Below are 21,457 nucleotides of genomic sequence, written 5' to 3'. Positions count from 1 at the left end.
TTGTCCCTGTGTGCATCTCTACGAGTGGTTGTGCTTTTGTGCACTTTGCTGTGCCATACTGTATAGCAAGTACAGTGGTGCAGCATCTTTATTTCAAGGCCAGGATATCCCAAAGCAAGTACAAAAACAGTGGTGATGTAGCTAGTACTGCTGAAAAGTGCCAAGAAATAATGATGGAGACAAAAGTGAAAATAATTGAGAGAGTGGAGCAACGTGAAAAGATAAGTCGATGTTGCTCATTCTCATAACGTGAACCATTCAGCCATCGGCACGATTCTAAAGAGCAAGGACAAGACCACGGAACACGCGGAGGTCTGCTGTGCACATGACGTTAACTGTAATATTGCAGAGGCGTGGGAAAGCGATGGAGGAGATGGAGAAACTTCTCAGCATGTGGCTGCAGGACCAGCATCAGCGTCTAGCCCCACTCAGCTTAACGCTGATTTAAGAGAAAGCTAAAAGCCTGTATGAAGACCTGAAGAAGACCCACAGGGGAGAATCAGAGGATATATCCTTCAATGCCAGCCATGGCTGATTTCATGGGTTCAAGGCTAGAGCCAGTGTCAACCTTCACAACATAAAAGTGGGTGTTGAGGCAGTGGGTGAGATATCACAGCCGCTGGGAATTTCCTGACATGCTTTGAGAAATTACTGATGAAGGCGCATATTTACCACAGCAGGTTTTTAAACTGGATGAGACAGGACTCTCCTGGAAGAGGATGCCAGGCTGAAATTACATCAGTGAGGCGGAAAAGGTGATGCCAGGCTATAAAGCAGCAAAGGACAGGATGACTGCGGTTTGGTGGCAATGCTTCCGGCGATATGAAGATGAAGCCTCTCTTCATTTATCACTCAGAGAGCCCACGAGCCCTGAAAAACACCCAAGGGCTCTCTTCCTGTTGTATAGAAAAGTAACCCCAAAGCCTGGTTACAGCCCGTTTTCCAGGACTGGTTTTCCCGCTTTATCGCAGAGGCAGACACACTGTGTGGAGAATGACGTCCCATTCAACGCTCGCTGCTCGGCAGTGCTCCGGGCCACTCCACTTACGGACGATTGTCATCCCCATCTCAAAGCAGTGCGTGTCACTCATCCACCCTACGGACCAGGGAGACTTTCACTGACTTTCAAGAAGTGTTGCTTACGTCACACTTTTCATCAGGAAGTAAAGGCAACTGACGAATCAGGAACAACCCGTGACAATTCTGGAAGGACTACAACGTCTACCAGGCCATAAAGAAACACTGACTCTGCTTGGCGTGCGGTTACAACCATTACCATGAATGGGGTTTGGAAGAACCTTTGCCTGTAGTTCATGATTTTTGTGGATTTGAGAAGGTGGATGAGGAGTCCAAAGAGATCTTCAGCAACTCAGTGACCCTCAGAGAGAAGCCGAAGCTGATCTGCAGGAGGATGACTTCACTCAACTCCTTGCTGGGCAACACGAGGGCCTCACTAATGAAGACCTGAGGGAACTGAGGCCCAGAGAAAGGAGGGGGAGAGACAGGAGCAGAGGAACTGAAGAACCGGAGAGAGGCAGCCTACAGGAAATGGCAGAGGATGAGCTCCACCGGAGGAGTCACTGTCCTCGTCTGCAGCAGCCGTTCAGAACGCAACCCAGCGTGTCATCTGTGACGAGAAAAACAGAGCTACAACCCAGACATCACTGGGTCACTCTTTCAAGACGACACAATTGAATCCAGCATGGAAGCAGAACCTGTGTCATCGACATCAGACGTGAGCGAAACTGCAGCTTGTCTCCGGGGGCCGACACTCCTTCAGCTCAGCATCTCTCGCCTCCTCCTCCTCCTCCTCCTCGGTAACTGTTCCTGCCTGTTCATGCGATGCCGGTCCCTGTATGCTGGCTGTCGTACTGTTTTTTATATACTATTTGTGTGAAAAGCATTACATACCTATTACAATACAGTACTACATAGTCAATTGTGTTAGCTGGGTACCTAGGCAAACATCACTGGACTTATGAACAACTCAGAACGGAGCTTGTCCATATGCCGGGGACTGACTGTACTTGTCTGGAGCAGCAGAGGATGCTGGCCAGGCCGGGGCCAGGCCGAGTCATCTGCAGTAACCACGCCCGTCTCAACGCACAACACAGCCGAGGGCCACTTCAGCCTCCGCTTGGGTGGGAGGTGGGCTGGGAGCTCTGCCCGGGTCAGCACCCCTCGCTCTGGCAAGAGGCCGACTACCAGGGGTGGGGGCAACAGGCATCTTTGGAGGGAGTGGAGCTGTGAGCTGGTGCACTCAAACCCAGCAGCACTTTGTTGGCAGAGGGCCTGGCCAGCCCCAGCCCACAGTGTGCCCGGGAGGAACAGACCCTCTGTGATGGCCTCGAACGTCAACTGAGCCCCTTCTGCACTGGGGTGCGGTTCTGTGGAGAGGAGGAATAACGCGATGCTTCCAGCTGTGAAGGGACAGCTGGCTGTGGTCCTCGTCAAGTGGACAAAAATGAGCAGCAAATCACAATGGCTTTTTGACTCTGTTGGAGACACTGAAAAGGCTGCCGTGGAAAGGTGACATTTGCAGCATGCTGTGGTGAGCAGTGTTTTACAGCCACTTTTGGTTGCCCTGGGTCTCGGTGCCGTGCACGGGCGTCTCTCCAGCTGCAGCGCTCCGGCTTGTCCCTGCCGTGGCTCCCCGTGGGGCGTGCAGGCTCAGCTGCTTCACAGCATGTGCAGTCTTCCCAGGTCGGGGATCAAACCCATGTCTCCTTCACTGGCAGGTGGATTCTTACCCACTGAGCCACCACTGGGGCCCCAGTGGGTACCGGGCTGGACCACCAGGACCTCAACTTCCCCACCTGTGAGCTGGGATGAGGGCACTCCCCTGTGCTCACAGCTGTCAGCAAGGGACAGGACCCCTCTTGGACTAGGGGTGGCGGCAGCCGTCACAGCGTGGGTGCAAGTAGGGCCCCAAGACGGTGATGGGAACTCCGGTGTGGACATTCCCTGCCTTGTCCCTCCTGCCACATACTCCACACTCCACCTTGGCAGAATTCATGGGAAGGTCTCTGTGGGCCTGCCTAGCTGCACCAGGAAGTGGGTGGGCAGGATGCTTGAGCCTCTGCCCAACTAGCCTGGCTTCGGGCAGAGCCGCCAGGTTTCCCAGAGCTGGTACATGATGGGGAAGTAGCTCAAGGGCCCGGAGGACTCGTGAAAGCCTGAGCATCCCCAAGACCCGACACATCTGAGGCGGACGCCTCGCAGGTACCCCATGCAAGTGTTTATTTTGTTGACAGCTGCAGGACTGCCCGGGGCAGGGGCAGGCAGGTGTGGAGCTGCCCGCAGGGAGAGCAGGTGTCAGACCGGGGGCCCCACGCCCGCAGCCAAAGCTGGAGTCCAGGCAGGCTGCGTCTCAGACAGCGCCCCTTGGGGGTGGAGCTGGCCTCTGGGCACCCTTTCTCAACAGGGCTCTGCTGGGCGGGGAGGGGTGGCCATGGCAGCAGACGCAGAGAGGCGGGGGCAGTGGGTGGGGCTCCCCGTGGGGGCTCAGGTGCCCCCGGGACCACTGCGGCGGGGCCGGCGGCCACCCCGCTTCCCAAGGTAGCTTTACGAGGGGCACTGGAGTTTCTTATGAAGCTGTGCAAGGGAAAGGGACGCAGACTGTAAATGTCACCCCAGGACCAGATGGAGGGTGGCTGCTGCAGCCCAGGGGGCAGGGCCGGAGTCCGTCCGCCAGGAGACTCGGCGCTCACTCCTGCAGGGGCTGCAGCTCGGGTGGCAGGTTGCAGCCCGTGTAGACGCCATTGGTGATGCTGTACTCTAGCAAAGCCCCAAAGCACGGGTCCTGCCGACACACCAAGCAGCGGGCTGGTTCTCACAGCCGTCCTGCGCCCCCAGGACCCGCCGCCCGAGCCCCTGGCCATGACTCACTCTGACAAGGACGTGAGGGTTTCCCAGTACGATCAGCAAGGCTTTGGGTCTGGTGATTGCCACATTAAATCTTTTTGAGTTGGACAAGAATCCCAAAAAATATCTATCATCTTCAAATCTATCTTCATTTGACCGCACCTAAAAAACACAGAGACGAATAAAAACAGTATTTAAAAATTTTGGCGTGGAAAGAAATTCGATATATAAAAGCATTTAAGAATGTGACTCGTCAGTGTGTGTCCATGTTGCAGCGGGAGGGGAAGCGGCCTCACTGCTCCGTGTACTCCCCAGGGGTGGCCTCACGTGTGGGTTTCAAGAAACGCTGCTGCTTCTCCTGCCTGAGCTCCCCAATCTGCCTGCAGCTAACAGTGCTGCACTGGTCACTATGGGGATTTCTAAAAGAACAGACTCCTCGGAGTCCAGCTGCCCTCCGGGCCTACAGCTGCTTTCTGATCCTGCCCCCCTCCTCTCCATTCCTGGCTCCCTTCTCCAAATGTAAGCACTTCTTCCTGGGATTCTGTCCTCATTTTGTTTAAAGAACACCCTGCAGGTAAATGCTCGCGAGGAGGGCCCGTGCAGGCCCTGGGACGGGCACCTACCGTGGAGATAATGATGACCAGGTATTCCTGCCCTTGAAACTCCTCCACGGATCCAACCTTTATATCCATCAGATCAACGTTTCGCAAAAGAATTTTGATTTTCTCTACCTTTGAAAGAGATAAGATCAAAGATAAAACTTCACAAATCTGACCATTTCTTTATGTATTAACAGCAAGAGCCAACTGGTGACGGATGAGCATCAGGGCCCTTCAGCTCCTAATCGCGGTTTATCAGCTCAGTCGCTCACAGCACACACCCTGGTCTCAGACGGGGGTGCGCTGGTGGGGCAGTACTGCCAGGAGGGGGGTTTCACGTGAGACACAAGGGCACCTTGTGCTGCCAACAGTGGGGGTGGCTCCAGGGTGCCTCCCAGGGTGGGGGGAGAGCCCCTCAGGGGATCCCACCCCCAGGGGCCTGAGCAGCCACCACAGGGAAGCCAGGAGGAGGGGCCGGGGAGACGTTCCTGAGGGCGGGGCAGGACTGGGCGGGGCCTGGGGGAGAGGGGTGTCGAGATCTCCAGGCGGTGCTGGCAAAGGGGAAGCAACTCAAAATTGTGAAAGGACAGAACAAGGACAGAAACAGCTCTCTTCAGGAGAGGAGGCTGGAGGGCGGGGACTAGGGGCCGCGCCCTCCACTCCCAGAGGACAGGACTTCTCGCGCCGAGGTCACCTGCGTGCCCAGCCCCACCCCTGCCCGTCTGGGGCATAGGAGCAGCAGGTGAGCAGACGGGGGGGGGGGGGGGCAGAGAGGCCGTGGCCCCGAGGACACGACCGTGCAGAGGACCTGGAGCGGCCCACACCTGCTTCCGGTAGGGCGTGATGACGCCAATGTCGCCAGTCGACACCTGGCTGGAGACGCTCCTGGCCAGCAGGCAGCAGTAGCGCATGACCTGCACGGCCTCGGCAGGGTTGAACCATGACGGGCTTCGTCCCTCTCGAGCTTCGTTGCCCTGCGTTACCAGGAAGATAAGAGAATAGCTGGTCCATCAGAAAATGTCATTTTCTTGACAAGAGAAGTCGTAACAATCAGAAGCCTGTGCACCACAAGCAGAGGGCAGCCCCCACTCGCCGCAGCTGGAGAAGCTCATTCAGAGCAGCAGAGACCCAGCACAGCCTAAACAAGTACGTCTTAGTAAAAAAGAGCCTTTATTAAACAATAAGGTAACCTTTCAGGTCTGTGCTTTTCACACCAAGAAGCTCCGTGTGCCCAGCACCGGGGCAGGGCACCAGTGGGCTTCAGTCTCCGTTTCCTTCTACATAACCTTCTGCATGATGGCAAATTCCTTCTACCCGGGTTTCGTCATGAATAAGCTTATTGTGACCCTTACCCCCTCCTTCAGGATGCCCTCCTTTAATGCCCCCCTCACTGGTTTTATTCCCCACTCACCTGGAGTGCTGCCGTCCATGGGGTCACAAAGAGTCAGACACACCTCAGTGACTGAATACTGCCGCCACCAGCAGCAGCAGGAGGGAGCCAGCCTGCCGCAGGCTCTCGGGAAACGCCTGGGTGACGCGGGATTCAACAAGACCCAGGCACAGACCTGCACACACCCTCCTCCTGAGCCCTAAGCTCACCCGCACTCCGTGGAAGACGAGGGGGAAGCCCTTCCTGGGCAACTTCTCCCAGCACAGCAGGGAGGTCACCACGGTCGGGTCCGCGCACACCTCCAGCTCTCGGTGGTAGAACAGTCTGGACGGCAGGGCCAGCAGGGCCGAGTGGGACCTGTAGTTCTTCACGAGCTTCGTCACCTACGGGGGAGGTGGGGCAGGGCCTGGGCCAGAGCCCGTGGGTGCCCTGCAGCTGCCGCCGGGGGAGGAGGGCCCTGCACCTGCGCCCACCGGCCCGTCAGCTCCTCCGGCCTCAGAAGCGCTCGGGGCACCTCCAGCAGGAGACAGGGTCCCTGCGGGGCTGCAGGCTGCCTCCAAGCTGCACCCTGACCCAGGTCACGGGAGCCTGGTCTGGGTCTGCTGCGGGGGTGCTGGGCCCGGAGGCTGGCCAGGGCCTTGCTGAGAGCCACTGGGCATGGAGCGCAAGGACGCCTTGGCCTCCTGCCTCGCCTGTGCAGGAAGTCTACTCAGCCTTACCTTTTCCTGGGGTAGGAAGGCCAGAGGCCCGGGACTCTCCGGCTGACACACTTCTATCCAGTCACCATGACGGGTCCAGCCTCTGAGACTCTTGTCAAAACCCCAAACCCGACTCAGCAGCACGACTTCTCCCTCGGCCAGGCTGGGCCCACCGCGCTGGACTGGACCCCTGCCCACCACCTCGTCCACCCTGTGCCCACCTGCCCACCCTGTCCTCTGGCAGAAAGGGCCTGGAACGTGGAATAGGCCCCAGGCCTTGCCCTGACCATCTCCCACGACCCCTGCACCTGGCTTTCTGCTCCAAGTCCAGGGGGGAACCTCCCCTCGCCTGTGCGCGGGGGAGTCACAGGCACAGCGCTCTGAGCTCCAGGTGCTGGGGCTCCTGAAACGCAGACGCCAAGGTCTGCGTCCCGGTGCCGTCAGAGAGCTGCTAAGAACCAGGAACCTGCACTCTACCTGGCACCTCAGGAGACCGCAGACATGCTGCCTTCTCCTCCAGGTAAACTTACAAAGCTCCTTCCCATTTCCCATAGCGACGTGGTCTGCAGTGGCCCTACTGATGGGCTGGAGCTGCTGGGGAGGGCTGACCCCTCAGGAAGTTCCTCAAGGGGCCCAGGAAGCAGTTCCTGCGTTCCCAGGACAGTGGGTTTGAAGGCACCTCAGGTGTACCCTAGGTGGTGGCCTCTGCCCCCAGCTGTGACTCAGGGATACAGAGAGGTGACCTTCCTGTTGGCCTCTCTGATCCAGTCTGACTGAAGAGCATGTGGGTCTGAGCTCACCAACAAGGGGTTGTAGGCGCCGCAGGCCCCAAAAGCATCCTCATCACGCAGGTACGCTGGCCGGGACATTAGTCTCTCCAGCATGGAGACATTCAGCCCGTAGGCCATGGCAAGTCTGGACTTGATGACCGGTCCCAGCTGCATGGGGTCTCCGGCCAGGACGATCTGCAGCACGAACGGGGCGACCCTCAGTGTCTGTCTCACACGTGAGGAAGGCAGACACAGCTGCCTGGGCCCCTGGTGGGTGGAGAGGGCAGGGGCCAAGGCCGGGGTGGCCGCAGCGCACGGGCCTCACCTGGCCGCTGACGTCCGAGACCAGCCCCAGGGGGATGAGGCACTCGGGCTCGCTCGCCTGGCCCGCTTCATCCACAAACACGTGCGTGAAGTGTCCGACTCTGCGGCAGACATGTCCCAGGGTCACTCCTGCTCGAGTGTCCCGCCCGCAAGGCCTGGCCTCGCAGCCCGGGAAGCCGCAGGCCTCGGGCCCCCACCTCAAGCCTATCTGGTAGAAGAGCCCCGCGCTGCTGCAAGTGCTGATGACCACCCGGAAGCGAGAGGCCTTCCAGACGTCCTCCCCGTCTCTGCAGTATGGCCTGATGGCCTCTGTGATGGTCTGTGGAGACAGGTCATCCTTAAGGTCACTGACTGATTCTTTAAGCTGGACATAATCACAAAGCTGAACAGAATTCTCAACGATAAGCCTGTCCTGCTGCCCCTTTTTAGCTGGACTACGTAATGGTGTAAGACTGTTCTCTTAAATCAGAACGTCTCACGTTTTCTTATCAACATAATCCATGTCTTAGACGCTAGAACCATGAATATAACAAGACAATCCTGCAGATCCTTCCCCAAAACAAATGCATATGCTTTCTAATCTTTTTTGTTAACCAAACTGGAAATCTTTATAGCAAACCAACAGAACCACAAAGCAAGCACACATCTGGGGGAGGCAAGCAGCAGTGTCGTCACCTCCCAGAGCTGGGACTGCCCAGCCCCACTGGACGCCAGCATGGAAACGGCCCTCCCGTGTCCTCCGGCGGTGTGGCCGAGGCTGGGGAGGACGCTCACCTCCTCGAACCTGCAGGTGGCGTTCACGCGGACCATGGTGCCCGGCCGCAGCACCTGGCTCTCGTGCAGCCGCAGGCACACAAGGTCGGCCGCGCTGTTGGAGGGTGCGCACACGAGGACCCGGCTGTCCGGCAGAGCGTGAAAGACCTTCCCCAGGACACATGGAAGGTAAAGGGGGAACAGTCAGCAGCCAGCACCAAGCCCCCCCACGCGGGCTCAGGACACAGACCTGCTGCCTGGCCCACGTCACCCTTCATGGCCAGAGCCCTGGTCCTGCCATTGTGTCTCCCAGGCCCTAAACTGCCCGGGGGGGGGGGACCCTGGGAAACCCTGCACCAGGCCTGGGTGCCTGCGGGTCAACCCGGGTCCCCAGCGATGCAGGACACGGAGCGCACCCTCTCTTTCCACAAACTCCGTTTCAATCTAGATTGAGGCACCAGAAACATCTGCAGTTGACTGTTTTGAAATGAAGCAACTCCTTTCTGAACTGAGGACACCAGCTCTCAGAAGCCCTACAGCCACGTAGCAAACTGCTACATGTAAAGCAAATGAGATTTTCTAAGCTGTTTCCCATGCTCTGATCCCAAGGTCTGAAGCAACACGTTCCAACGCCAAAAGCACAAGGCTACATCTCCTGCGACACTGCCTGGCCACTACCTGCAGGATGGCCTCTATGATGGTCACCGTCTTCCCCGTCCCCGGAGGCCCGAAGAGCACGTAGGGAAGCGGGCGGCAGTCTCCACTCAGGATCCTCCTCACCGCCAGCTTCTGGTTCTCGTTGAGCATGGGGTTGAAAAACTCCTTTCCTTTCGCCTTTGGGGATCCACTGACTGCGTCAGGGAGAGACGGTCAGTGGGTCACAGGCAGGGCCCTTCAAGGCCCACTCGGCATCACTCACCAGGACAGCTGGCTGACTGCAAAGGCCCAGGCCACTTGCCCCTCCCCATTTCACTTGGACAGGGTCACCGAGCTGTCAGATGCTGCGGTAATAGGTGGACAAGAACAGCCACCATCGAGGCCAGAGCACGTATTCCCTAGCAGCCCCAGACGTCTCCCCTCCAGGCCTGCAGGAGCTGGCTTGGTCCCGGACTCACCCAGCCTGCTGATCTCTGTGGTGACGGCACATGGCCCTGGTGTGTCCTGGGCACCTGCCTGGTGCTCTTCCGGGGCATGCTTAGTCTGGTCTTTCACGGCTTTCCTATTCTAGAAAAGAATCATGCCAAAAAAATAGCTTAAAAAGAAAGCTTTGTGTTCACGTAGGCTTAAAGTGTAAATGTAAACAATCATCAAATGCTTGTTTTATTGACTTAACAGCTCTCTGCACAGATCACAGGTCATCTCTTTCAGATAAAATGAGAATGCACTGTCTAATAAAAACTGCTAAAAAGGACTACATTCTCCTTGAGTCCAGCATGTCTGCTCTTCACGTGGAGACTGCTCACCTGCGAGGAGAACCCGCGAGGGCTTACCGCAAGCGCAGCCCTTGCTCCTGGGTCCCCAGGCCCTCCCCTCCATGTGTGAAGAGGTCCCGTGAGCTCGGCGAGGACTCGGCCCCGGGCAGAGCCTCACCTGTCTCTTGGGTACCTGGTGGCCCTGGGGCTGCTCCTTCGTCTACTGGGTCAAGACCATGCCGAGGAACTGGTTTTGCACATGTTTAAACATAAACTGAATCTGGCCTGGACCAACAGAACTATTTTTCAAATTTCTCATTATAAACAACGTGGTAATCAACAGCTCTGCACGTGTATGCTTGTGTAATCACCTGATTACTTTCACAGTGTAAATTTCCAAAGTAAAATTTCTATACAGGTTTTCACACTGAAAATTTTTTATCTTTTATCAAATTTTAGTCCAAGAGATCACAGCAATCCACCCTCCCAGCATCCTCTGAGTTTTATGGAGAACTGACGCGCATTAAGGAGGGTGCCTCCGAAGCGTGTGACTGGGCAGGTCTGGACACACGTACACCCGTGAACCTATCACCACAAATAGTGAGTCTGCCTCTCAACCCCAAGCACCCCAAACGCCCTGCTGCTGCTGCAGACTGACGTGCATCTTCCAGAATGTTCTGTTCACAGAAGCACAGACGCAGGCTTTCTGACATCTCCACACAGCGCACCTGGAGGTCTGGAGACCCCTTTGGGCTGTGTGTATGCAGACATGACCCTCTTCCTTGCTGAGAAGACATTCACGGTGAGAATAGGCTGGCTGCCGGCCTATCGCCCGTGGATGGACACGGACTGTTTCTGGGTTTGGGCCATCGCAAGGGAGGCTGCTATGCCTGTGCTCCCACTGCCCCCAGGGAGACCCCTGGCCTGCAGGCTGGGGGCGCGCTCCCGCTCAGGCACGCGTCCTCTGTGTCCAGTCAGTTCTGTGTCCCCACCAGCGAGTGCAGTGAGGCTCCCCTGGCCCCACGGTGCAGCCACAGTCACAGGTGTGTGGTGGAGTCTCATGGTGGCTGTGTGTTTCCCTAACAACTAACAGTGAGCATCTTCTCACAGTCTTGTCACCTGTACATGGTTCATCTGTACAACATCTGCTCAGGTATTGGATCATTAAAAACTGTTTTACTACTGAATTTGCAAAATTATTCAATATGTAGTCTTGATACAAATCTTTTGTCAGATAACGTGATTTGCAAATATTTTCAGTCTGTCACTTGTCTTTTCATTGTCTTAAGTGTCTTTTTTTAAAGAATTTACTGGGTTGTGCTGGGTCCTGGTTGTGGCGTGCAGATTCTTAGCTGCGGCATGTGGAGTCTTAGTTCCCTGACTGGGGATTGAACCCGGGCCCCTGAATTGGGAGCACAGAGTCTTAACCGCTGGACCACCAGGCAAGTCCCGTGCAAGGCTTTCTAAGTTCTTTTTCTGTTTAACAGTGAGAACAAAATAACTTACTGGAATATGAAGATCAGAGCTGAATGAGTGTACCACCAATGGAGAAAAGTGGGTATTTTCACAGAAGCAGTATCTTTCCCAATCCCATCTCCATTTGAAGTCGATCAAAAAACACTACCGGCCGTTTAGTGAAAGTGCTGCCTCCTCCGCGTGGAAGACACGGGCTCCGGCTCTGGGCTCCCAGCCTGGGAGCTCTGAAGGCCGGGGCTGGGGCTGCGGTGACCACAGTGGCTGCTTCCTCTCTCAGGAATCACTGCTCAAGGTCTGAACCTGTTGCTTCATGTATTCTGATTTTTAATCATTTAGGTGGGAAGGTAAATCCACTTCCTGCAATTCCACTTTGGCTGGGTGCTTTGTCTGCAACCTGGCTAATCTGTAACAGGACAATACTCTGTATTTAAAGTGCTAAGATTCAGCTCATCAGGACTGTGACCCACTAAAACAGCAATACTTCCTGAGAATCAGGCAGTGGGATGGGCCAAGAAATGAGGTGAAAACACAGTTTTGCAGATGACATTGCATTTTTGTCCAATGAAGACATCTTTCTATTTTCAGAGCAAAACTGAGTTCAACTACCAGTTACATGGCAGATTATTTTAATGGAAACCTTTAGAGAATTTTCTGTGGTTGTGTAGGCATTCTAAAGCTATCATTTCTCCATTTTTGGAGAGGGGCTACAAAGTAGTAAAAAGGTTTATACATGTCAGATATAATTTAAAAATTTGTATTTACTATAAAGTCAAAGCATTAACAAAAAAGCAAATTCCAACAGCACAGAATTATAAGTTACAAGCTGTAGCCTGTGGTATGAAGGGTTTTTCTTGTTAATGGAAATACAATGATAAATAAAACCACTTCTACTTTACTCTTGAAAATGAAATGTAGAGCCTAGAACAATACCTGGCACATGATACGTATTTACGGACCTACTGACTGTACATTAAAGATACCCGGTAACCCGCACAGAGCTCACTCAGGATGGCGCTCTTGGGAGCAGGCTTCCGGAGTCTCCTGCACGTGTGCAACGATGAAGACGCGCCTACGTGCACACGAAACCACGTAACTTAAAAATAAAACTACCGAGCAAAGATTAATACAACTAAAAGCTGGTTCTTTGAGATGATAAACAAAATTGACAAACCACTAGCCAGACTCATCAATAAAAAATGGGAGAAAAATCAAATCAACAAAATTAGAAATGAAAAAGGAGAGGTTATAACAGACAACACAGAAATACAAAGGATCATGAGAGAATATTATGAGCAACTATATGCTAATATAACAGACAACTTAGAGGAAATGGACAGGTACTTAGAAAAGATCAACCTCCCAAGACTGAACCAGAGAGAAACAGAAATTATGAACAACCTAATTACAAACACTGAAATCGGAACAGTGATCAAAAATCTCCCAAAAAACAAAAGCCCAGGGCCAATGGCTTCACAGGGGAATTCTATCAAACATTTAGAGAAGAGCTAATGCCTATTTTTCTGAAACTCTTCCAAAAAATTGCAGAGGAAGGAACACTTCCAAACTCATTCTATGAGGCCACAATCACCCTGATACTAAAACCAGGTAAAGACAACACAAAAAAAGAAAATTACAGGCCAGTGTCACTGATGACCATAGATGCAAAAATCCTCAACAAATTCTAGCAAACAGAATTTTTAAACAGAACACATTAAACAGCTCATGCACCATGATCAAGTCGGGTTTATTCCAGGGATGCAAGGATTCTTCAATATATGCACATCAATCAATGTGATATATCATATCAACAAATTGAAAGATAAAAACCATATGAATATCTCAATAGCTGCAGAAAAAGCCTTTGACAAAATCCAGCATCCATTTATGAGAAAAACACTCCAAAATATGGGCATAGAAGGAAACTACCTCAACATGGTAAAGGCCACATATGAAAAGCCCACAGCAAACATTATTCTCAGTGGTGAGAGACTGAAAGCGCTCCCTCTAAGATCAGGAACAAGACAAGGGTGTCCACTCTCACCACAATTACTCAACATAGTTTCGGAAGTCCTAGCTACGACAAGGAGAGAAGAAAAAGAAATAAAAGGAATCCAGATCAGAGAGGAAGTAACATGTTTGTGTTTTCCTGTCATACACCAACAAGAATTAGCCGAAGGCACACCCATGCCCCCTCCCTCCCACCTCCCTCCCCCCCACCCTCCCGCCTGTCGCCTGTCGCCTGTCGCAGGGCCTCTGTTTGAGCTCCCTGAGTCATACGGCGGACTCCCACTGGCTACCTGTTTTGCATACGGTGAATTTCCATGTTACTCTCCATACGTCTCCCCTTCTCCCTCCTCTCCTCCCACCCTGTCCATAGGTTCATAGCTCTTTCTCAGAAAAAGAAATTAAGGAATCAATCCCATTCACCACTGCAACAAAAAGAATTAATATCTAGGAATAAACTTACCTAAGGAGAAAAAAGACCTGTATACAGAAAACTATAAGACACTGACGAAGGAAATCTGTTCAGTTCAATCACTCAGTCGTATCCGACTCTTTGCAACCCCATGGACTGCAGCATGCCAGGCCTCCCTGTCCATCACCAACTCCCAGAGTTTACTTAAACTCATGTCCATCGAGTCGGTGATGCCATCCAACCATCTCATCCTCTGTTGTCCCCTTCTCCTCCTGCCCTCAATCTTTCCCAGCATCAGGGTCTTTTCCAATGAGTCAGCTCTTCGCATCAGGTGGCCAAAGTATTGGAGTTTCACCTTCAACATCAGTCCTTCCAATGAACACCCAGGACTGATCTCCCTTAGGATGGACTGACTGGATCTCTTCACAGTCCAAGGGACTCTCAAGAGTCTTCTCCAACACCACAGTTCAAAAGCATCAATTCTTCAGCGCTCAGCTTTATTTATAGTCCAACTCTCTCATCCATACATGACTACTGGAAAAACCACAGCTTTGAGTAGACAGACCTTTGCTGGCAAAGTAATGTCTCTGCTTTTTAATATGCTGCCTACGTTGGTCATAACTTTTCTTCCAAGGAGCAAGCGTCTTCTAATTTTATGGCTGCAGTCACCATCTGCAGTGACTTTGGAGCCCCAAAAAATAAAGTCTGTCACTGTTTCCACTGTTTCCCCATCTATTTCCCATGAAGTGATGGGACCAGATGCCATGATCTTCGTTTTCTGACTTTTTCACTCTCCTCTTTCACTTTCATCAAGAGGCTCTTCAGTTCCTCTTTGCTTTCTGCCATAAGGATGGTGTCATCTGCATATCTAATGTTATTGATATTTCTCCTGGCAAGTTTGATTCCAACTTGTGCTTCATCCAGCCCAGTTTCTCATGATGTACTCTGCATAGAAGTTAAATAAGCAGGGTGACAATATACAGCCTTGATGTACTTCTTTCCCAGTTTGGAATCAGTCTGTGGTTCCATGCCCAGTTCTAACTGTTACTTCCTGACCTGCATACAGATTTCTTAGGAAGACAGGAAAGGTGGTCTGGTATTCCCACATCTTTAAGAATTTTCCACAGTTTGTTGTGATCCACAGAGTCAAAGGCTTTGGCATAGTCAATAAAGCAGAAATAAATGTTTTTCTGGAACTCTCTTGCTTTTTCAATGATCCAGCAGATGCTGGCAACTTGATATTTGGTTCCTCTGTCTTTTCTAAATCTAGCTTGAACATCTGGAAGTTCACGGTTCACATATTGCTGAAGCCCAGCTTGGAGAATTTTGAACATTACTTTGCTAGCATGTGAGATGAGTGCAGTTGTGCGGTAGTTTGAGCATTCTTTGGCATTGCCTTTCTTTGGGATTGGAATGAAAACTGACCTTTTCCAGTCCTGTGGCCACTGCTGAGTTTTCCAAATTTGCTGGCACATTGAGTGCAGCACTTTCACAGCATCATCTTTTAGGATCTGAAATAGCTCAACTGGAATTCCATCACCTCCACTAGCTTTGTTCGTAGTGATGCTCCCTAAGGCCCAATTGGCTTCGCATTCCAGGATGTCTGGCTCTAGGTGAGTGATCACACCATCGTGATTATCTGTCATGTAGATCTTTTTTGTACAGTTCTTCCATGTATTCTTGCCACCTCTTCTTAATATCTTCTGCTTCTGTGAGGTCCATACCATTTCTGTCCTTTATTGTGCCCATCTTTGCATGAAATGTTCCCTTGGTTATCTCTGATTTTCTTGAAGAGGTCTCTAGTCTTTCCCATTCTATTGTTTTCCTCTATTTCTTTGCATTGATCATTGAGAAAGGCTTTCTTATCTCTCCTTGCTATTCTTTGGAACTCTGCATTCAGATGGGAATATCTTTCCTTTTCTCCTTTGCTTTTGGCTTCTCTTCTCTTCACAGCTATTTGTAAGGTCTCCTCAGACAACCATTTTGCCTTTTTGCATTTCTTTTTCTTAGAGATGGTCTTGATCCCTGCCTCCTGTACAGTGTCATGAAACTCTGTCGATAGTTCTTCAGGCACTCTGTCTGTCAGATCTAATCCCTTGAATCTATTTGTCACTTCCACTGTATAATCATAGGGGATTTGATTTAGGTCATACCTGAATGGTCTAGTGGTTTTCCCTACTTTCTTAAATTTAAGTCTGAATTTGGCAATAAGGAGTTCATGATCTGAGCCACAGTCAGCTCCCAGTCTTGTTTATGCTGACTATATAGAGCTATAACCTAACACCATCCATAAAGATAAACTCAAAATGGATTAAACACCTAAATGTAAGACCAGAAACTATTAAAGTCTTAGAGGAGAGAATAGGCAGAACACTTGATGACATAAATCAAAGCAAGATCTTCTATGACCCATCTCCTAGAGTAATGGAAATAAAAACAAAAATAAACAAGTGGGACCTAATTAAACTTAAAAGCTTTTGCACAGCAAAGGAAAGTGCAAACAAGGTGAAAAGACAACCCTCAGAATGGGAGAAAATAATAGCAAAGGAAACAACTATAAGAATTAATTTCCCAAATACACAAGCAGCTCATACAACTCAATACCAGAAAAGCAAACAACTGAATCAAAAAATGGGAAAGGGACCTGAAGAGACATTTCTCCAAAGAAGACACACAGATGGCTAACGAGCACATGAAGAGATGCTCAGCATCAGTCATTATTAGAGAAATGCAAATCAAAACTACAATGAGATACCAGCTTACACCAGTCAGAATGGCCATCATCAAACAGTCTACAAACAATAAATGCTGGGGAGGGTTGGAGAAAAGGGAACACTGTTGCATTGCTGGTGGAAATGTAAAATGATGGAAGATGGTATGTAGACTCTTTAAAAAGCTAGGAATAAAACCACCATATGACCCAGCGATCCCACTCCTCGGCATATATCCTGGGGAAATCAAAACTGAAAAAGACACATGAATCCCAACGTTCATTCCAGCACTATCTACAATAGCTACATCATGGAAGCAACTTAGATGTCCATCGACAGGTGAATGGATAAAGAAGCTGTGGTACATATATACAATGGAATACCACTCAGCCATAAAAAGGAACGCATGTGAATCTGTTCTAGTGAGATGGATGAAACTAGAGCCTATTATACAGAGTGAAGTAGTAAGTCAGAAAGAGAAATAAAAATATCGTATACTGACACATACATATGGAATCTGAAGAGATGACACTGATGAATTTATTTTTAGGGCAGCAATGGAGAAACAGACACAGAGAACAGATCTGTGGGAGGAGAGGAGGGAGAAGGGGAGACGTATGGAGAGTAACATGGAAATTCACCGTATGCAAAACAGAGAGCCAATGGGATCCGCCGTATGACTCAGGGAGCTCAAACAGGGGCCCTGCGACAGGCGGGAGGGTGGGGTGGGGAGGGAGGTGGGAGGGAGGGGGCATGGGTGTACCTTTGGCTGATTTTTGTTTATCTATGATAGAAAATCACAGAATTCTATAAAACAATTAGCTTTCAATTAAAAAATTAAAAATAAATAAAAACAAACAAAAAATAAAACTACGTGCTCACACAATACATCCTTATCTTCCTTTTCCCTACTTAGTATATTGCAGCTGTCATTACCCTACAAGTAGGGGTATATAGACTTTACACAGTGAACAGTTAGTTTTACTTTCATTGCGATGTGGGGTTATTTGTGAACTACACTCACTATATTCCTCTGATGTGCCAGTAAATTGAGAGCAAACTATTACCTATTCACACACATCAAAGCAGTACCTTGGAGGTGGACTGTCCGTCATTTTTGGTGTCTTGTGCATGGGTCCAATTCCATGTCACCTGGGGAGGCTGTAAAATGATTTCTTCTGGAAACAACACTTTTCAAACAAGACAACACGAGAAGGCAGGTATTACTGAGAAGGTTAAGAAAGGTGACTAGAGAAGACATGCATGTCTGTGCACTGCTCTGCTCCCTGCCCCGGGTCTGCTCCTCAGCTGCAGCATAACGCTGGCACTGCATGTTCTTTGCAACCATGCCATTTTCTTGTTCATTTGTAGCACACAAACAAGTTATATTAAGATGGGGAAGCAGAGTACAATCATTTTATTGTTAATAATTTAAGCGTGCTATTTCTACATACTTAAAATTGTCAGAAAACACAGAACCTCCCCAAGAGAAAGAACACTGGATATCAGAGTTTCAATTCACTTCTAATGTACGGCTGAAGAAACTGATTTACACAAAATTTTACAGGAAGCTTCTAAAATACTCCAGGAAGATATAACACCATCATCCCCCCAAAGTAGTACCTTTTACCCCCAGGTGGACGACCTGTTCAAGCGCAAAGTGGCATCGTCTGCTGGTGGTCCTGCGGAGGAGAAAGCGGCACAAGTCAGCAGCTGGCGCCTCAGCAAACAGGCTCAGGGCCCAGGCTGGCAGCACTAGGAGCCCCACAGGCCGTGAGGTTGTCATCAGGATGCCAGGAGTTTCACGGGAAAACTTTAAACGTGTCATGCCTTCCCTTCTGGGACTATCTCTGTTTTAATGTATAAAGTGAACAAGTAGAAAAAAAGAGAAACTAGAGCCTGTGAAGCGTCAGAGAAACGGTGACAATGCTGCATCAGCAGGAGAGTGTCAGGTGGTGAGAAAGTGACCCTGGTTTTGCACTGTTGAACTTTGCCATTTGATACTGGAACACATTCTTAAATGCAGTTATGTTATACATCATTTTAATGAACATTTCTCGCTTTATGTCTTTTTTGTTACTGACTTACTACTTATATTTATTTTAGATTATGGAAATAATGTTTGACAAAAAGCGCATTTGAGCAACTTTCTTATTCAAGTTCAGAATGGGTCATAAAGCAGCAGAGACAACTAACAACATCAACAGCTCACTTGGTCTAGGAATGCTAACGAATGTACAGTGCAGTCGTGGTTCAAGAAGTCTGGCAAAGGAGATGAGAGCCTTGGAGATGGGGAGCATAGTGGTGGCCATCAGAAGTTGACAACGACCAACTGAGAACGATCATCACAGCTGATCCTCTTACAACTACACGAGAAGCTGCCAAAGAACTCAGTGTCGACCATTCTATGGTTGTTTGACACGTGAAGCAAATTGGAAAGGTGAAAAAACTTGGTGAGTGGGTGCCTTATGAGCTGACCGGAGATCAAAATCATTGTTCTGAAGTGTCGTTTTCTTACTCTACGCAACAACAACAAATCATTTCCCGGTCAGATTGTGATGTGTGACAAAAGGTAGATTTTATATGACAACCGGCAATGACCAGCTCAGTGGCTGGACCAAGAAGCTCCAAAGCAATTCCCAAAGCGAAACTTGCACCAAAAAAGGTCATGGTCACTGTTTGGTCATCTGCTGCCTGTCTGATTCACTACAACTTTCCAAATCCTGGCTAAACCATTACATCTGAGAAGTATGCTCAGCAAACGGATGCTGCTACTGCTAAGTTGCTTCAGTCATGTCCGACTCTGTGCGACCCCACAGACGGCAGCCCACCAGGCTCCTCTGTCCCTGAGATTCTCCAGGCAAGAATACTGGAGTGGGTTGCCATTTCCTCCTCCAGTGCAGGAAAGTGAAAAGTGAAAGTGAAGTCGCTCAGTCATGTCCGACTCTTCGAGACCCCATGGGCTACAGCCTACCAGGCTCCTCTGTCCATGGGGTTTCCCAGGCAAGAGTACTGGAGTGGGGTGCCATTGCCTTCTCCGCACGGAGGCATTAACATGAGAGAAAGGAAAAGGAGAGGGGGAGAAGTGAGAGGCGATAAGACATGAGAGTCAGACAGACAGAGACACAGAGAGACAGAAAGAGACACACAGATTTCCACTAGGGAGGGCAGGCAGGGGAGATGCTGCAGAGAGGAGAGGCAGGATTGGGAAAGAAAAGTTGGGAGCAGGTACCAGAGGGGGGTAGGTGCCTGGCCTTGGGGGATCAGAGGGGCTCACTGGTGTCTGACCCAACCTGGGCTCCAGTCTGCAGTTCTGTCTCTGTGCCCCTTTTTTACAGATGAGGGGTAGGTCTCAGAGGGGAAGCAAGTTGTCCAAGGTCTGTCCTTCATCCTCTCCTCCTGGAAGAAGGTCTCTCCCTGTCTCCCTCCTTCCAACTTCGTGTCTTTCCACTCCTGTCATCTTTCTGTCTTTCTTCTTCCCTTTCTCCCTCTGTCTCTGTCTCTCTGGTTCCTAGTCCCTCAGTCTCTCTCCCTTCCCGCCTCCCTAATCCTCTCTAGGCCAGAGGGTAAAGGGCTCAGTTGGGGTCTACTAGCAGTGGGAGATTGTCAGAGAGCCCTAGCTCTAACAGCAAGCCCCCAGGCCCCTTCAGAAAATGCAGGGTGAGGACATCACTGTTTGTTCATCATGGGGACTCAGAGGGAGGAGGGTCAGACTCAGGGTGGGAGATGGAGTTCAGAGAAGAATGGAGAATCAGAGAAGGGGGTTCAGAATAGGAAGCTCATGGTGGGGGAATAGGGTATGAGGTAAGGAGGAGGAAGGTAGAGGACTAAATGCACCAAAAACTGCAATGCATGCAGGTGGTACTGGTCAACAGAAAGGGCCAATTCTTCTCCACGACAACGCCCTCATACATCACACCACCAGTGCTTCAAAAGTTGAATGAACTGGGCTGCAAAGTTTTGCCTCATCTTCCATTTTCGCCAGACCTCTTGCCAACCAACTACTTCTTCAAGCATCCTGGTAACTTTTTGCAGGGAAAACACTTCCACCACCAACAGGAAGCAGAAAATGCTTTCCAAGAGTTCATCAAATCCTGAAGAATGGATTTTTGCACTACAGGAATAAACAAAACTTATTTCTTGCTGGCAAAAATGGGTTGATTGTAATGGTTCCTATTTTGACTAATAAAAATGTGTTTGAGCCTAGTTATAATGATTTAAAATTCACAGTCTGAAACTGAAATTATGTTTGCAGCAATCCAGTAACTTTCAGGTTCCCTAGTGGTTCAGTGGTTGAGAGTCTGCCTTGCAATGCAGGGGACACTGGTTCGATCCCTAGCCAAGGAAGATCCCAAATGCTGCGGGGCAACTAAGTCTCTGCTCCACAACTACTGAGCCCTTGAGCCTAGAACCTGTGCTCTACAAGAGGAGCCACCGCAATGAGAAGCCTGCACCACCCCAACTGGAGAGTAGCCCCCACTCACCACAACTAGAGAAAGCCTGAGCTCAGCAGCAAAGACCCAGGGCAGCCAAAAACAAGTCAGAAATTTTTAAAAAGGGAAGTAACTGATGGTGAAGATTCACTCCTATGAAATTTATTCAAAACAGTTAAAAGACAAACTGAGGTATGTTAAAAATTTTAAGAGTCTATTAGAGCAAAAACTGATTAGAATCAGGCAGTCAGGTAGTCCAAACAGCAGACAGAAAGGAGCATGAGGAGCTATTCAAAATAGAAGAGTTTTATAGGCAGAAAGGAGTGGGCATGAGGAAGTGATTGAGGCCGAAAGGTTATTGCAATAACCTAGAATGGGAAGGGAATCTGAAAGAAATATGTAACTTAGTCACTTTGCTGTACACTGCAGACTAACACAATACTGTAAACCAACTCTACTCCAATTAGAAAAAGATGTCTATTGTCCCTTAAGTAGACCTAAAGGTCCATCATGTCATCCTGACCAAAATCTCAACAGGCTCTCTGTAGAAACTGACAGGCTGAGTCTAAAATCCCCATGGGATGCTAACACCTAGGACAGCCACCATCCTG

General features: G+C 50.2%; 1 protein-coding gene across 24 annotated transcripts in view; it reads right to left on the bottom strand.

The window, feature by feature from the left end:
• Positions 1-3,223: 3,223 nt before the first annotated feature.
• Positions 3,224-21,457, bottom strand: part of MOV10L1 (Mov10 like RNA helicase 1) — a 67,122-nt gene continuing 48,888 nt past the window's right edge. For 16 of the 24 annotated variants that reach the window (XM_081590912.1, XM_081590916.1, XM_081590905.1 and 13 more), the window contains 13 exons: positions 18,037-18,095; positions 17,506-17,603; positions 9,514-9,622; positions 9,077-9,249; positions 8,420-8,566; positions 7,843-7,964; positions 7,647-7,746; positions 7,352-7,516; positions 6,063-6,236; positions 5,288-5,437; positions 4,488-4,595; positions 3,889-4,026; positions 3,224-3,802 (listed from right to left, as the gene is read on the bottom strand). In XM_081590912.1, the coding sequence (XP_081447038.1) occupies positions 3,707-3,802; positions 3,889-4,026; positions 4,488-4,595; positions 5,288-5,437; positions 6,063-6,236; positions 7,352-7,516; positions 7,647-7,746; positions 7,843-7,964; positions 8,420-8,566; positions 9,077-9,249; positions 9,514-9,622; positions 17,506-17,603; positions 18,037-18,095 (1,639 nt within the window). In that variant the 3' untranslated portion in view covers positions 3,224-3,706. Of the gene's footprint in view, positions 3,803-3,888; positions 4,027-4,487; positions 4,596-5,285; positions 5,438-6,062; positions 6,237-7,351; positions 7,517-7,646; positions 7,747-7,842; positions 7,965-8,419; positions 8,567-9,076; positions 9,250-9,513; positions 9,623-17,505; positions 17,604-18,036; positions 18,096-21,457 lie in introns of all 24 variants that reach the window. The other 8 variants (XR_014082243.1, XR_014082247.1, XR_014082245.1 and 5 more) reach the window with 2 other exon arrangements.

The sequence above is a fragment of the Giraffa tippelskirchi genome, chromosome 4 (genome assembly GCF_054371585.1).
Source record: "Giraffa tippelskirchi isolate mGirTip1 chromosome 4, T2T-mGirTip1v1.2.pri, whole genome shotgun sequence".
NCBI lineage: Eukaryota > Metazoa > Chordata > Mammalia > Artiodactyla > Giraffidae > Giraffa > Giraffa tippelskirchi.
Note: the sequence above shows the minus strand (reverse complement) of the source record. Positions and strands in the feature narration are given on the sequence as shown.